The sequence below is a fragment of the Alligator sinensis genome, unplaced genomic scaffold (assembly GCF_000455745.1).
Source record: "Alligator sinensis unplaced genomic scaffold, ASM45574v1 scaffold137_1, whole genome shotgun sequence".
Taxonomy (NCBI): Eukaryota; Metazoa; Chordata; order Crocodylia; family Alligatoridae; genus Alligator; species Alligator sinensis.
The window spans coordinates 933,161-946,551 of record NW_005842545.1 but is presented as its reverse complement, the minus strand read 5'-3'; the positions used below and the strand labels follow the sequence as shown (position 1 = coordinate 946,551).

General features: G+C 62.3%; 3 protein-coding genes across 10 annotated transcripts in view; all 3 read right to left on the bottom strand.

The window, feature by feature from the left end:
- Nucleotides 1–5,463, bottom strand: part of ARHGAP4 (Rho GTPase activating protein 4) — a 12,065-nt gene extending 6,602 nt beyond the window's left edge. Inside the window, exons 1-8 of one of the 7 annotated variants that reach the window (XR_003095959.1) lie at nucleotides 5,256–5,463; nucleotides 3,202–3,388; nucleotides 2,905–3,070; nucleotides 2,672–2,734; nucleotides 2,062–2,256; nucleotides 1,682–1,810; nucleotides 637–858; nucleotides 18–119 (exon numbers count right to left, since the gene is read on the bottom strand). Coding sequence is in view for 6 of the 7 variants with exons in the window: in XM_025213725.1 (XP_025069510.1) it covers nucleotides 18–119; nucleotides 637–858; nucleotides 1,682–1,810; nucleotides 2,062–2,256; nucleotides 2,672–2,734; nucleotides 2,905–3,070; nucleotides 3,202–3,388; nucleotides 5,256–5,307 (1,116 nt within the window). In the remaining variant the exon portion in view is untranslated. The remainder of the gene's footprint in view (nucleotides 1–17; nucleotides 120–636; nucleotides 859–1,681; nucleotides 1,811–2,061; nucleotides 2,257–2,671; nucleotides 2,735–2,904; nucleotides 3,071–3,201; nucleotides 3,389–5,255) is intronic. The other 6 variants (XM_025213725.1, XM_025213724.1, XM_025213723.1 and 3 more) reach the window with 6 other exon arrangements.
- A 114-nt stretch (nucleotides 5,464–5,577) lies between these two features.
- On the bottom strand, nucleotides 5,578–7,508 carry LOC102373084 (U8 snoRNA-decapping enzyme-like). The gene is made up of 3 exons (XM_006032062.3): nucleotides 7,306–7,508; nucleotides 6,491–6,778; nucleotides 5,578–6,071 (listed from the first exon to the last, which is right to left on the bottom strand). Exons 1-3 carry the CDS (start codon nucleotides 7,444–7,446, stop codon nucleotides 5,844–5,846), a joined length of 657 nt encoding a protein of 218 aa, XP_006032124.2. The 5' UTR covers nucleotides 7,447–7,508; the 3' UTR covers nucleotides 5,578–5,843.
- Nucleotides 7,509–8,165: 657 nt separating this feature from the next.
- On the bottom strand, nucleotides 8,166–11,615 carry NAA10 (N(alpha)-acetyltransferase 10, NatA catalytic subunit). Of its 2 annotated transcripts, none has more exons than XM_006032029.3 (8): nucleotides 11,463–11,615; nucleotides 11,224–11,322; nucleotides 10,759–10,817; nucleotides 10,377–10,422; nucleotides 9,737–9,825; nucleotides 8,893–8,937; nucleotides 8,543–8,627; nucleotides 8,166–8,461 (listed from the first exon to the last, which is right to left on the bottom strand). In XM_006032029.3, exons 1-8 carry the CDS (start codon nucleotides 11,481–11,483, stop codon nucleotides 8,240–8,242), a joined length of 666 nt encoding a protein of 221 aa, XP_006032091.1. In that variant the 5' UTR covers nucleotides 11,484–11,615; the 3' UTR covers nucleotides 8,166–8,239. The 2 variants fall into 2 exon arrangements, with proteins under 2 accessions (XP_006032091.1, XP_006032090.1); XM_006032028.3 differs by having other exon boundaries at nucleotides 9,710–9,825; nucleotides 11,463–11,614.
- Between the last annotated feature and the right edge of the window lie 1,776 nt (nucleotides 11,616–13,391).

Genomic DNA, 13,391 nt, shown 5'->3' with positions numbered 1-13,391 from the left:
ACCCCCCCCCCCCCCACCTCCTCTTTCTCCAGGTCAAGAGCACTAAGGCGGGTCTGCAGCTGCTGGAGGCGCTGGGACAGTTCTGCGCGCAGGGATCCCTCGGCCACCACCTCGGCCACCTGGGGGAGTGGAGTCATTGGGTAGGGAGGGGGGTAGAGTCATGGATGCCCTCCCCCCCAATCCTGGACTCCTCTATGCCCCCACCCTCACACACACCTGTACATGCACATGCCATTTTGCACACACGACCTTCCCATATGCAACCCCTGGCACATGGAAGCACAGATCGCATGTGCATACACATACCAGCACGCATCCCTTTCACAGGCCCAGCCCCTTGTATGCAGATGTACGCAAGCCCCTTGCATATGCCTGCATGTACCTGGGCCCCTCCCACAACCTGCACACCCATGGTCTTTTGCACACATCCCGCTTGTGCACATGACCCCCATGTCAGTGCACATGCACCCCTCCTTCCCCCCAAATCACTCATGGCCCCTTTGAACAAGCCTGGGCAAGCCCGTTCCGCCCCTAGTGCACTCACATCTAAGCCTCCCCTCAGCATACACATGGCCACTTGCACGTTCATATCTGCACACCTCATACACCCCCTCCCCCATTCCCTGACCCACGCACCTCATCACCCTCGTGGGGCTGGTACTCGAAGGAAGGGGGTAGGCAGTAGGCACTGGGATTGGCCTCCATGACCTTGGCTTTGTCTCCGGAGGGGTCAAGGCCTCGCACGGCCCCATCCAGCCCCTCCAGCCTTCCCAGTGGCCCACCCCGGGCCCGACGCTCAGCCCCCATGTAGCGCTGGAGAGTCCGGGCCAGGCCAGTGTGGAAGCCCAGGTCACAGCACTGGGAGCCAAGGGAGGCAGAGGTGAGAGTGGACTGGTGCCTCTCATTCCCACCCGCAACCCCCCCTACTGGTGCCCCTTACTCCAAACCCACAGCCACCACTCCAGCACCCCTCATTCCCAAACTGCAGCTCTCCCAACCCACAGTGCCTCTCACACTTGACCTGCAGCCCCCTGCTCCTTCACTGGTGCCCCTAATACTTGAAGTCCTGCCTTTAACCCTATGATGCCCCTCACTCTGGATCCATAGCTCTCCTTATTGGGCCCCTCACTCCTCACCTACAGCACCCCCATACAGCCCCATGGTGAACCTCAATCTGACCCTCAGCACAGGGGATTTCCTAGATGCCTGGATGTGTCTCAGTTTCCTGGGCCTAGGGGAAGAAAGCTGGGCTACTGGACACTTGGGTCCATTTCTGTTTCCCAGGGTTGGGACTGGGGCAGACAAGGAGAGTACCAGACACCTGAGTCCCACTCCTGACTTCCTGGGGCGTGGGTAAGTTTTGGGTGTCCCAGGCGGGAGTGTGGAGTGGGTTCCTAGACACCTGGATCCCTCTCTGTTTCCTTGGGGTTGGGATGGGGGGAGGCTGGGACCCTCTCCTGGTTTCCTAGGGATAGGGTTTCCTGCCTTCTGCAGCTAGGGGTGTTTCAGCAGGGCTGGGGTGGGGGAAAGTGGCTCCTGGATGCCCAAGTCCTTTTTCTGGTTCCCTGGGGGTGGGAGAGGGCCGTAGGGGGCATTCCTAGACACCTGGGTCCCTCTCCTGGTTTTCCAGGACTGGAAGAGGGGGCTGTGGGGCCCCCCAGGTCACCTTGGTCTCACGTACATCAAGCAGATGGTCGAGGTCATGCAGGAAGTGCACACGCAGACGGGCATTGGCTGCCCCCAGCAGGAGCAGGTAGTCATTGCGCGCCTTGGCCGCCTTCAGCTGTGCCTCCTGCGCCCGTACCAGGCGCTGTGCAAACAGCGGATAGTCCACACTACCCACGCCCTGCCCCCGCCAGGCCACGACAAATGGCCTCAAGCCCCACCCCTCAGCCACCCCTGCCCCAGGCTCCATTCAAACTCTACCAAGCCACCCCCACAGCCCAATCCCCTGCCCAAGCCTCGCCCCCTCCACAAACCCAGCCCTCCCTCAAGCCCTGCTCCTCACTATCAGGCCCTGCCCCTTGCAAGTCCCACTGGCCCCAAGCCCCGCCCCCTCACCTTCTCCACCAGTCGCTCCCCCTTGGTCATTGAGCCCCTCCGCGGAGTTTTGGCGCCGACCCCCGCTGGAGGTCCCGGGGGGGCGCTGGAGGGGTTGGGACGACCCCGGCGCTTCTCCTCCTGCCGCTCGGCCTCCCGCAGCTTCGCCTCAGCGCTCAGCGCCTCTGCCTGGTAGCCCTGGTAGGTGCGCAGGGCCTGGGGCAGGGCCGGGGTCAGAGGAGCTACGCCCACTGGTGCGAACCCTACCCCCAGCCGCTCAACCTGGGCCTAGGGAACGGTAACGCTATTCCCCGCCCCAAGCCCCGCCCCTTGGGCACACCTAGTGGCTAAGGGTGCTGTAACGCCAAGCCCCGCCCACTAGCGATTTAACAAGGGGCAGCTGCTGGTGAGTGGGCGGGGTAACCCTGAGCCGCGCCCCCAGTTCGAGGCCCCGCCGTTAGGGCGGGAGTGAAGAACAGCTGGTACATCTGCTCTATGCGTGTGGGAGAGGGCGGGTAACTGCAAGCCACACCCCCTACCAGTTCCACGAAGAATTCCTGGTACCCCTGCAAGATGAGGGGGCGGGGCAACGCTAACCCCGACCCAAAGCCAAAGCCCTGCTGCCACTCACCGGCTGCACCTCGGCCACTGCTGCCAGCAGGTCCTCCTGGCTGCGCTGCTGCAGCTCCTTGGCCTGCATGGGGCGGGGCATAACCAGGAGGGGGCAGGGCCACAGAAGGGACCCGGCCCTTCAGGCGGTTAACCACTTTCAGCCCTGCTGCCGTTCTGGTCTCAACCCCCAGCCCCTCCTCCATAACGGTGCCCCTCACTCCCGACCCACAGACCCGCCCCCCCAGCACTCACCTTCTTGGTTAGGCGCCCCACATCATCGCTGAGCTGTGCCAGGGCCAGGTTGAGGGGTCCCACGCAGGCCTCACCTAGGGCCCCATGCTCCCGCCCAGCCTGGCGTGCCTGGAGCAGGACAGCCTGGCAGCACTGGAGCCCGGATGGCAGGTCCTGGTCCCCTCGCCTATGGGGACAGCAGTGCCCCTCACTCCCAACCTTCAGCCTCTCCACTTCATTATGGTGCCCCTCACCCCTGACCCACAGCCCCACCCCTTAGTGAGGTGCCCCTCACATCTAATCTGCAGCCCCCCTCACCGCATTGCAGGGTGCTCCCGCAGCCGGGCTCCCAGGCGCTCAGCTGCTCGCTCCAGTCCACGCCCATATTCCAACTCCAGCTCCCCCTTGCGCCGCAGGAAGTCACCCAGGTCCTGCAGCAACTGCTGTTTCGCCTCTGCCTGAGTCTCCAGCCCCCGCAGTTGCTCACCCAGCTGGGAACGTAGTTCTGGGAAAGGGGGAAGAAGGGAGGAGAATCAGGGGGAAGCCAGTCATCTGGGCCTGCCCCCCCCCACTGGGAAAGGACCCAGGCATTAGGGCCCATAACCCCCAATTGAGAAAGAACACAGGCGTATGTGTCCATGACCCTCCACACTGCGAAAGAACCCAGGTGCCTGGGACCCCCAGATGGGAAAGGTGCCTGGATCCAGAACCACCCTCAGCTGGGAAAAGGACCCAGGCATCTGGGCCTGCAACCCTCCCAACTCAGAAAGAAACCTGGTGTCCAAGCCCATTACTGCCAAGAAAGGACCCAGACATCCACGTCCTTGACCCCTAAGAAAGACCCCTGGCATTGAAGTCTGGGACTTCCAACTGAGAAAAAACCCAGGTATCTAGACCCATGACCCTCCAACTGGGAAATGACCCAGCGCCCCCCTGAGAAGATCCAGGTATCTGAGTCTGGGACCCCTCAACTCAGAAGGGACCCAGATGCCCAGGGCCCCCTAAGAAAGAACACAGGAGTTTAGGTCTGGGCCCCTGCAAAATGGAAGAGAACCCAGGTGTCTGGCTTGTGACCCCCCCCAACCCTGGAGAGAACCCAGGTGTCTGAGTGCAGAACCTTTCAACTGGGAAAGGACCCAGGCATCTGGCTCTGGGATCTCCAACTGAGGAAGAACCTAGGTGTCCTGGCCTGTGATCCTCCAGCTGGAAAAGAACCCAAGCATCTGAGCCCACAACCCTAAATTGAGAAAGAACCTAGGCATCTGCGCCCATAACCCCCAAGAAAGAACCCAGGCAACTGAGTCTGTGACCCCACCCACACCCTGCCACTGTGAAAGGACCCAGGTGTCCAAGCCTGTGACTCTTCAACTGCAAAAGGACCCAACCCTCCTGCCCTGGAGAAGACCCAGACATTTAGGCCTGCAACCACCTGCCCTCGGATGGGACCAGGCATGCAGGTCACAACCCCTAAACTGGGAGGGAACCCAAGCATCTGGGAGAGAAATATAGTGAAGCCCAAGAGGGGGGGGCAGAAAGGGCACAGGAGCTCAGGGCTTAGTGGGGAGGGGCCTGGACCTTGGCTATGCTCCCAGGGTAGCAGTGAGGAAATGCCACCCCCCCCCACACACACACTTCCTGCCCTTCCCCCACACTTCCTCTTTTGGGGCGGGGGCAGAAAAAAACCCAGGCATCCAGGCTCCCAGCCCCCCCTGCTTTAACCGCTGCCCCCACACTCCTCACCCAGAGGACCCAGGCCTGGGGCTCTTCCTCCAGAGAGGAAACAAAGGGGTTTCTTCGGTTTCTTAAATCGGGTTAATGTCTGTGGGGGGCCGGACACCTGGGTTCTCTGCCTGCTCCAAAGGCTGCGGGGATTCCCCAGGGGGAGGGGCACCAAGTGCTGGGGAGGAAGCAGAGCCTGGAGAGGAACTGGTGGGGGTGGGTCCCCGCTCTCCCTCCCCCATAATGGGCTGAGCTCTGCACCTCAAGGACACCTGGGTCCTCACCCACTGGAAGTGGGGGTGGGGATGGGGAGGGAGAACCCAGGCATCCTGGCTCAACTCTAGAATCTGGACCAACCCCAGAGCCACATCTGCACCCTCCCCCTTGCCCGAAAGGGGAAGAGAGAACCCAGGCATCTGGGAGCCACCCCGACCTGCAGCCCCCACTCCGCTCCTAGGGTACCCAGGAGTCGGGGCTCCTAAACCTTCTAGTTTTACCCCTAGCCTCCACTGCAGAGCCGGAGAGAACTCAGGCGTCCGGGCTCCTTGGTCCCAAAGAACGCAGGCGTCCGCCTCCCCCCCAACTCCGGGAACCCAGGCGTTCAGGCTCCCCCCGGCCTCAAAGAATCCAGGTGCCTGGGACTGCACGCCCACCTTTGACTTGCGCGTCATATTCAGCCTTGCGCAGCTTCCCGTGGGTGCTCATCACGGGGCCCGATCCAGGGCTAGGAGGGTCCCCAGCCTGCTACCTCCGCGCCTGGCCCCGCGCAAGGCTGGAAGGGGCGTGGCTTTGTGCAAGGCTGCGCCCCTTCCCAGGCAGGCCCTCCTCCTCTGTGCCAGGCGGGCCAGGTGCTCCACCCCCCGCAGTGCTGAGCCCCAGCCCTGCCAACATAGGGGGGTAAGGGGCACCGTGCCGCCATAGGCACGCGGCTGCGGATTGGTGCGGAGTGCCCCCCCCAGTAATAACTCACTCTAAGTCCAGCTTTGCAGACACCTTTATTTAACCCCTTGATGACCACAATCCATTGCAACACACCCCTGTGCCTTGAAAGGGGCACCCTCCTTGAGATCTGGCAGCCCTTAAATCCACTCTGTGATGTCTGCGTGGGTCCACACCCGGAGTCGGGATGCCTGGGTTCCCAATCCCTCCCAGGACTCCTGGGTTCCTTGGACACCTAGTTACCCTCCACCCCACCCCACCCCCCCGTGACCCCGATACCTAGTTTCCCTCCCCCTCAACACTCAGGTTCCCCTGCCGCCTAGGTCCCCCTCCTGGTGGCACTGGGAGTTAGGGCTCCGTCTTGCCAGGCTTAGTGCCCGCTCCAGCTCATGGCCAGGCACCAGGTTCAGGCGGTGCAGAGCATCGAGGAGCTGGTCCCGGGCAGAGCCCACGAAGCGCTGCTGCAGGAACTCGGGGAGTCCCGACCCGTCCCACAGCGTGTGCAGCGGCACCCGCACCAGCCCCAGCACCTGCGAGAGTGGAAGCAACCAAGCGTAAGCCCTGGTCCCGAGGCCTCGGCTCCCCCTCTTGTAGGCCCACCCACACCTTACAGCTCCCCCACCCTGCCTCTAGCTCCCACAGCCTTTCCCTCATGCCCTGCCCCTTTAGCTCCCCTGACCTCGCCCCCTCCTAATCCCACCCCTAATACCACCTTGTCCCAGCACCCTATTCTCAGGCCACACCCCCAATAGCCCCAGCCCCCTTTTACTTCTGGCCACTCGCACCCTGCCCCCCCCTGTCCGCCACCGCCCCTTTTAACACCACCACCACACCTCTTAACCACACCCCCTTTTTGGTTCTGTCCCCGCCTCACCTTCTGACCCTACCCCGTGCACCTTACTCCTTTTACGGCCCTGACCACGCCCCCGGCCCCCATAGGCCCGCCGACCTCCAGGCCGTGGTCCGGGGCTCGCGCTGCCCCCTCCTCGATGTCCCGCAGCTGCTCGGGCTGGAGCTGCTTGACGTAGAGATGGGCCACGAGGCGCTGGCCAGGCCGGGGCTCGTCGGAGGAGCCGGGCCGTGCCCCCGCGTGCTCCTCTGGCCCCACCTCCAGCCCAGTCGCTCCCGGGCCTAGCTCCTCCAGCAGCTCCCGCAGCAGCCCCGCCTCCAGCGATCCGTCACGGAGGTCTACAAAGCCTCCAGGGAAACCCAGGCGGCCGTCGAAGCGCAGCTGCATCTGGGGGTTGAACCAGAGACTGGGCCAGGAGGCCACACCCACTCCAGCAGCCCAATCGCCAAGTCACCATGGCCCCCAAACCACGCCCTCCACATCCCCATTTAACTCCAGGCCACACCCCCCGAGTATATTCGCCCGAAGCAGGGCGAGCAGGCCCTGCTCCTCCAGCAGCCGCACCCGTCAGCGTCCCGTACCCAGGCCCCGCCCCCTCTAGTAGCCACGCTCAAAACCTGTCCCCGCCCCCAAGTCCAGGTCCCCCAAAAATGTCCCTCTCCCTCACTCCCAAGATCTGCCTCCCAAAGACCATGTCCAGCCCCTAACTGCCTCCCAAATGTCACCAGCCCCCGTACCCAACCAATTCCCCCAGCCATCCAAAATCTTCCCCCTCCCTTCCCCATATCCAGCCCCCGACGCACCCACCACTTCTTCCACATCTGCGCCCAGCCCCTCAAAAGCCAGCCCACGTGCCTGCCGCCCTCCGTACCCCTTGCTCTCAGCCCCTCCCATTGCCCCCGTCCCCCGCTGACCAGGAGGGCGAAGCGCAGCGGGACTCGACCGAAGAGGCGCCCGGAGCAGGGCGCGTAGAGCAGGGCGTGACACGCGTGACACCACGTGGGCGGCTCGAGCCGCAGCGCCTCGGCCCTCGAAAGCAGCCCGCGGTCTCCCATGGCGGCCCTGCCCTCCACAAGCCCCCCCCCACTTTTCTTCGCGTTGAGGTGGGGATGAGTTGAACCAATCGGGACGGTGGAGGGGGAAGAAGTTGGCCAATCGGCACACAGGAAAGGGCGGAGCTGATGGACGCTGAGACCACGGCGTAAGGGGGCGATGCTGGAAGGGGAGGAGTACCGGGCTCAATGCCCGGGAGCCAATGGGAGAGGGAGGCTCCTGCCTCCCCCAGAGCCACTGGGGGTTAAATTAACTCTCTTCCCCCCGCGGAATAAGACCCGCAATACACCCCGGAGGAAAGGGATCCTGGAACTGCCCCACCTGCTCAATACCCAACTGACAAGCCTGGAATTGCCCCTACCCCTAGGGTACCCCTTACTCCCACCCCAAACCCCCAACCACCTCACAACTCCCCAGGCCCCCAACACCCACCCTCCTCGTAGCCACCCAACCATATACCCACCTCATTACTACTCCCAACTACCTCACTGTGTCCACAGAACCCACCTCCTCAGACCCCTCAACTACCCCCACTACCTCACCCCTGCCCACCAGAACCACCCTCACCCCAAATCCCTCCAGTGAGCTCAGAGGCCCCCCCCAACCCTCACTTCCTCAAGCTCCTCCAACCTCACCACCTGTATGCCACTGCCTATAACTGCCTCCACACACGCAGCAGCCCCCAGGCGGAGGGGGCCAGAAATCAAGAGCCACACACAGGGCGGGGGAATGGGGGCAACTTTATTCTCCCCCCACCCTTCAAGTCCAAAGGGGGGTGGGAGGTAGCAGGGAGCCCTAGGAGGCTGAGTCAGAAGCCTCAGAGCTGTCCTTGATGTCAGTGCTCTCTGTAGCCTCACTCACTTCGCTCAGGTCCTTGCTGTCGGCGCCACTATCCTCAGGGGCCCCTGGCCCCACAGGTCCCCATTCGGGGCCCCCACCACCTGCTGGGGGCTTGGGGTCTCCAGGGCTTGGGGGGGCTGGAGGAGAGCGCTCCTTCTGCTCCAGCTGGCGCCGTAGCTGTAACAGGGCAAAACAAGGGTGATGAGGCTGCAGGCCAGGAGTGAGGGGTACTATAGGGCTATGGGGGAAGCTCCCCACCTCATCAGCCATCTGTGTGAGGTCCCTCTTCATGGCATAGGCGTCCTCCCCATCCGCATAGTACTTAGGCTCCACCTCGCTGATCCTACAGGTGGCCTCTTATTAATGGGGTGGAAATATTAAAGGGGGAGCCCAGGACCTGACTGCCACAGACAGTCCCATAGCTCCCTCCAATGCCCGTAGCCAGTCCCCGCTGGCAGTCCTCCACTATCTCATCACCCCCAGGCTTCACCCCTACTAACCCCCCCGGCTCTCCCCCTGGATCCTCCACAAGCCTGTCACCCCCAGTCCTTTGCTATCACATCATTCCCCAGGGGCCACCATTATCCCATCACCCCCCATGGACTCACTGGAAGTTGAGGGTGTTGGAGTAGAGGTGCAGAGCTGCCCGGTTGCTACAAGACAAGAGGGGTATTAGGTGGTGGGGGGTGTTGCCCCAGGGCTCCCTAAGGCACAGTATTTGCCCTCTCCCCAGGGGGCATATCTGACGGGGCAGCTCCCACTCCTGGTGAGGCAGGAAGAGGTTTAGAAGAGCGTAAGTCACAGGGCAGGGTCATGAGGTTACCCCCCGCTCCACTCAGATAGTTGGTGTGGCTTCAGAGTTCAGGGGTCAGAGGTCATAGAATGAGTGGTGACCCACAGAGGGGGAACAGGGATCAGCCACCACCATGACACCATGAGGTGGTCAAGATCACAACCCCTTGGCATAATGGTATAAGGAGGCAGGATCACCATGGGATCAAAAGTCAAAACCCCTCCCCAGTGTGTGTGGGGGCTCAAGGTCACCATGGGGTCAAAGGACAGGGGCCACTCATCACTATGGGGTGTAGTGGTCAGTGTAACTGTGGGGTCAGAGGTCAGGGCTCACACCCTTGTGGCGAATGCATGGACGGTCAATGTCACTGTGAGGAGGTCAAAGGTCAAGGCTCACGTATGCATGTGTGTAAGATCAAGATCACCATGAGCTCAATAGTCAGGAGTTACTCGCCACTATACTGTGTGGGGGATGAGAGTCATTATAGGGTTAAAAGTCAGGAGTCACTGCCCCTTTGGTCACCTGCAGCCCTATGGACATGGCTGGGGGAAGGCAGGACCAGGGTAGGGGGGATACAGGACTAGACCCAAGGGACCCCAGGGAACTCCAGGCAGGGGCTAGGGGTCACTCACCTCTTGCGGACATGCAGAGACACGTACTTGGCATTGAAATTTTCAATCATGGCACGAGAGGCCTGGTCCATGAGCTTCTGTGCCAGCCCTAGGCGCCGGTGAGAGCGTTTCACTGCCTGGGGGTGGAGAGGATGGTCAGGTACCCCCCAGTCCCCACCCCTGTCCCAGAGAACCCAGGCATCGAGGAATCCAGCCCCTCCCAGACCTCTGAACTAGGGAACCTGGGCATCCAGGCTCCTAACCCCCCCAGTCCCCACTCCCCTCCCAGAGAAACTAGGCATCTTGGTTCTCAGCCCCCTGTTCTCAATTCAAAACCCCCACCCACTCCCAGAGAACCCAGGTGTCTGGGCTTCCAGCCTCCCCAGACCTGCAAACTAGGGATCTCAGGCATCAGGGTTCCAGACCCCTTCTCACGTCCCACCCTCTCCCAAAGAACCCTATCATCCAGGCTCCCAGCACTCTCCTGCTCCTTCCCACCCAACAGACTCCAGAGAACCTAGGAGTCTGGGCTCCCAGCCCCACTTGCATCTGCCCTCCTCCCTCACCTGCTCCAGATCCCCTCCCCAAACCTCCATCATCTCCTTGGGGATGGGAGAAAATCCCCAGACTCCCATGTGCCCCCCCACCAAACTAAGTGCCCGGGGTGGGGAAGGGAGGTAGGACTCACCAGAGAAGTGATGTGTCCGTGGGGGACATCATCAGGGTCTTCCTCCCTGGTGAGCAAATGAAGGAGCTCAGTCCCATGGTGGGGGTCTGCAGTGCCCCTCACTCCCAACCCGTAGCCTCCTCTACAGCCCCACAATGTCCCTCATTCCTGACCTGCAGCCCTGCTGATAGCCTCATGGTGCCCTTCACTCCCAATCTACAGCCCCACCTCCAACTATAGACCCACTCAGCAACCCCACCCCCATATTGGTGCCCCTCACTCCCAACCTGCAGCCCTCCTGTAGCCTCATGGTGTCCCTCAGCATTACTTCTGACCCGCAGCCTGCCGCATATGGCACAGCAGTGCCCCTCACTCCCAACCTGCAGCCCGTGACCCCACTCACATCTTGGCCAGTACATAGCCTACGATCTTCCCATTCTCATCTTCAGCGATGTAGGACAGCTGGGGGAGCAGATACAAATTAGGGGGCAAGGGGATCCCCCCAATCCTCTCTGTGCCCCTCACTCCGGACCCAGAGCACCCCCCCCTCATAGGGCCAGGGGAATGGGGGAGGGCCGGGGTTCCAGCTGGGAGGAAGGGGTGAGGCATTTATTTAATACCTTTAATGAGGTATGAAATACCCTTGGGCATCTCCTGGGTGGTGGCTGGAGCGACAGGGAGGGCCCTGTCAAACCAGCCTGGGCTCCTATCCACTGCCTTGGCCAGCCTCCCTGAGCTGGGAAGGAACCCAGGCATCCTGGTTTCAAGCCCCCTCCCCTCCCCGAGAACCCAGGAGTCCGGGCTCCTAGTCCCTACTATCACCCCGCCAGACCCCACCCTCCCAAGGAACCGAGAAGTCCGGGCGCACCTGTGGCCAAGACAGGCCGTGGTAGAAGTAGTACTTCATCTGGTAGTTCTCGGGCAGACACAGCAGGTTGCAGTGCTGCATGTTCATCAAGTCCTCGGGCTGCGGGGGGTAGAGAGGGCAGGTGAGAGGGCAGCGGACCCAGGCATCCGGGCCCTCACCCGCCCCCCAACTCCCAAGAGACCCAGGCGTCCGGGCTCCTCACCGCCCCCCCCCGCCGACACCCAAACCCTCCCCCGCACCCGCGCGTTGCGGATGTTCATGGCTCTTGCTCGGCCACTCCAGGTCCAGCTCCATGCGGGGCCGCCGGGGGAAAGGGGCAGGGCACAGGAAGCCACACTTGCCCTCCCCTCGGGCCAAGCCAGGCAAATCGGAGACCAACTTGGCCCCGCTGGACAGGCCCGTAGGCCAATCAGAGGCCAGGAGCCTCTGGCTTCCAGCTCTGCCAATGGGGAAGCAGGAGGGAAGGTGAAGTCCCGTCTCCGCCTGGCTGCCAAACAAGCGGTGCCGGCTAGCCCCGCCCGCCCATGGCCTCAGCTTCCTATTGGGCAACATGGAGGGTTTGGTTTCGCCTACACCCTGTGCATTAGCCAGTCACGAGCGTGGCTGCAGAGTTAATCCCTACTTCTACCCAATCAAATGATAGACTCCTTAGTCTCGCCCCCATGGTGGACGCAGCCAATCACATGGTTTAAGAGGCAGGACCAAATCCCGGCCAATCACAGTCTAGAATCCCTCGATTGGCGTTTGCTTGGGCTCCAAGAAGCCAATCAGTAGACAGGAGGCGGCATCGTCTGCCGAGCCAATCCTGAGCAGGAGCCCCCCCCCGTGATGGTTTCTCCCGCCCACTCACCCTCAGCACCAATCATAGCCCTGAAGGGCATGGAGTGACAGTCACGAGGACCAATGAGAGCAAAGAAGGCGATGTCTCTGGTGTAGTGCTGCTAGCTTCTTTGAAGTAGTGTCCTCAGATGGGGGTGGGGTTGAGGGTGGACGTCTGGGTTCTCTGCGAGGGGAGTGGGGGCGGCTCGGAGCCAAGCTAACCCAAAACGCTGGGGTGGGGGGGGGGGCACCGCCGGAACAGCCGCCTCCACCCCGCAGTTACCATTACTGTCATTTCCTGGTTTCTTCATCTTGATTGGATTGATTAAAGAGCGCAGGCGTCCGGGCTCTTCTGGGGCAGGGGCTTGACCCCAAGCCTGACTCCGGGTTGTTTCCTGCTCCCTCTCCAATGCGGGCTCTGGGGTGGAGCTCCTCACTACCTGGCTCCGGGTGGCCCGAAGTCAAACACAGTCGCCAGGCTCCCAGGCTGGGTGGGTGGGCCTAACCCCCAAGCCCCGCCCCGAGGTGGTTTTCCCCCCCTCCAATGCCGCTGGTTCTGGGGTGGAAGCGGTAGAGGATGGGGGGCTCTGGGGGTGACCCCCCCTCCAGAAAGCAACAACCCGGAGGCGACGACTTGAAACGAGTAAAAACCACCCGGCGCTTTATTCTCACGGCGCCCCCGGGACCCAGGCGTCCGGGAGGACCTCCCCCGCCCCCACCCGCACCGCGCTGTACAACCAAGGAACCCCCTACTGAGGGCGGGCGTGGGGTGAAGAGACAAGGCAAGAGGAGGGGCGCGGGGGACCTGGACGCCTGGGTTCCCTTCCGGTTGGGGGGGTGGGGCGGGGAGCAAAGACGCCTGGGTTCCTCGGGGCATTGGAGGGGAGCTACGGGGGGAGGCGGGGACCGCGGGCGTCTGGGTCCATTGGGCATTGAAGAGGTATGCAGGGGGAGCCAAGATGCCTGGGTTCCCTCCAGGGTTGGGGGAGAAGAAGAGGGGCAAGGGCTGAGAGCTAGGGTACCTAGGTTCAATCTCAGTGTTGGAAAGGTGGGGAGCATGGAAGGTGGGTGAGGCAAGGACACCGGACTTCCTTGCTGGCATGGGCTACAGGGAACTTGGGAGGGAGCAGGGTGTGCCCTAGGTTCCCTAGGCATTGGCTGTGGGGGAGGGGGGCATCTGATAGGGATGAGCATCGGGGGAACCTGAATGCCTAGGTTCTCTGTGCTCTGGGGGAGGGGAAGGTTCTAGGCACCTGGGGCCCCTGGCCACTGAGGGAAGGGGGAGGTTGGGGTCAGGGAAGGAGGTAGGGAGGCCTTAGGCACCTGGGTCACTCCTCTTCCCCAAGAGA

Coding starts and splice junctions, on each gene's coding strand:
- NAA10 (XM_006032028.3), bottom strand. CDS start 11,483: ATGAACATCCGCAACGCGCGG. Junction 9,826..10,376: donor ACGGACACATCACTTCTCTG/GTGAGTCCTACC, acceptor CTCCACCCCCAG/GCAGTGAAACGCTCTCACCG. Junction 8,628..8,892: donor TCCAACACCCTCAACTTCCA/GTGAGTCCATGG, acceptor GGCCACCTGTAG/GATCAGCGAGGTGGAGCCTA.
- LOC102373084 (XM_006032062.3), bottom strand. CDS start 7,446: ATGGGAGACCGCGGGCTGCTTTCGAGGGCCGAGGCGCTGCGGCTCGAG. Junction 6,779..7,305: donor CGCTGCGCTTCGCCCTCCTG/GTCAGCGGGGGA, acceptor TTCAACCCCCAG/ATGCAGCTGCGCTTCGACGG. Junction 6,072..6,490: donor CCCCGGACCACGGCCTGGAG/GTCGGCGGGCCT, acceptor CCACTCTCGCAG/GTGCTGGGGCTGGTGCGGGT.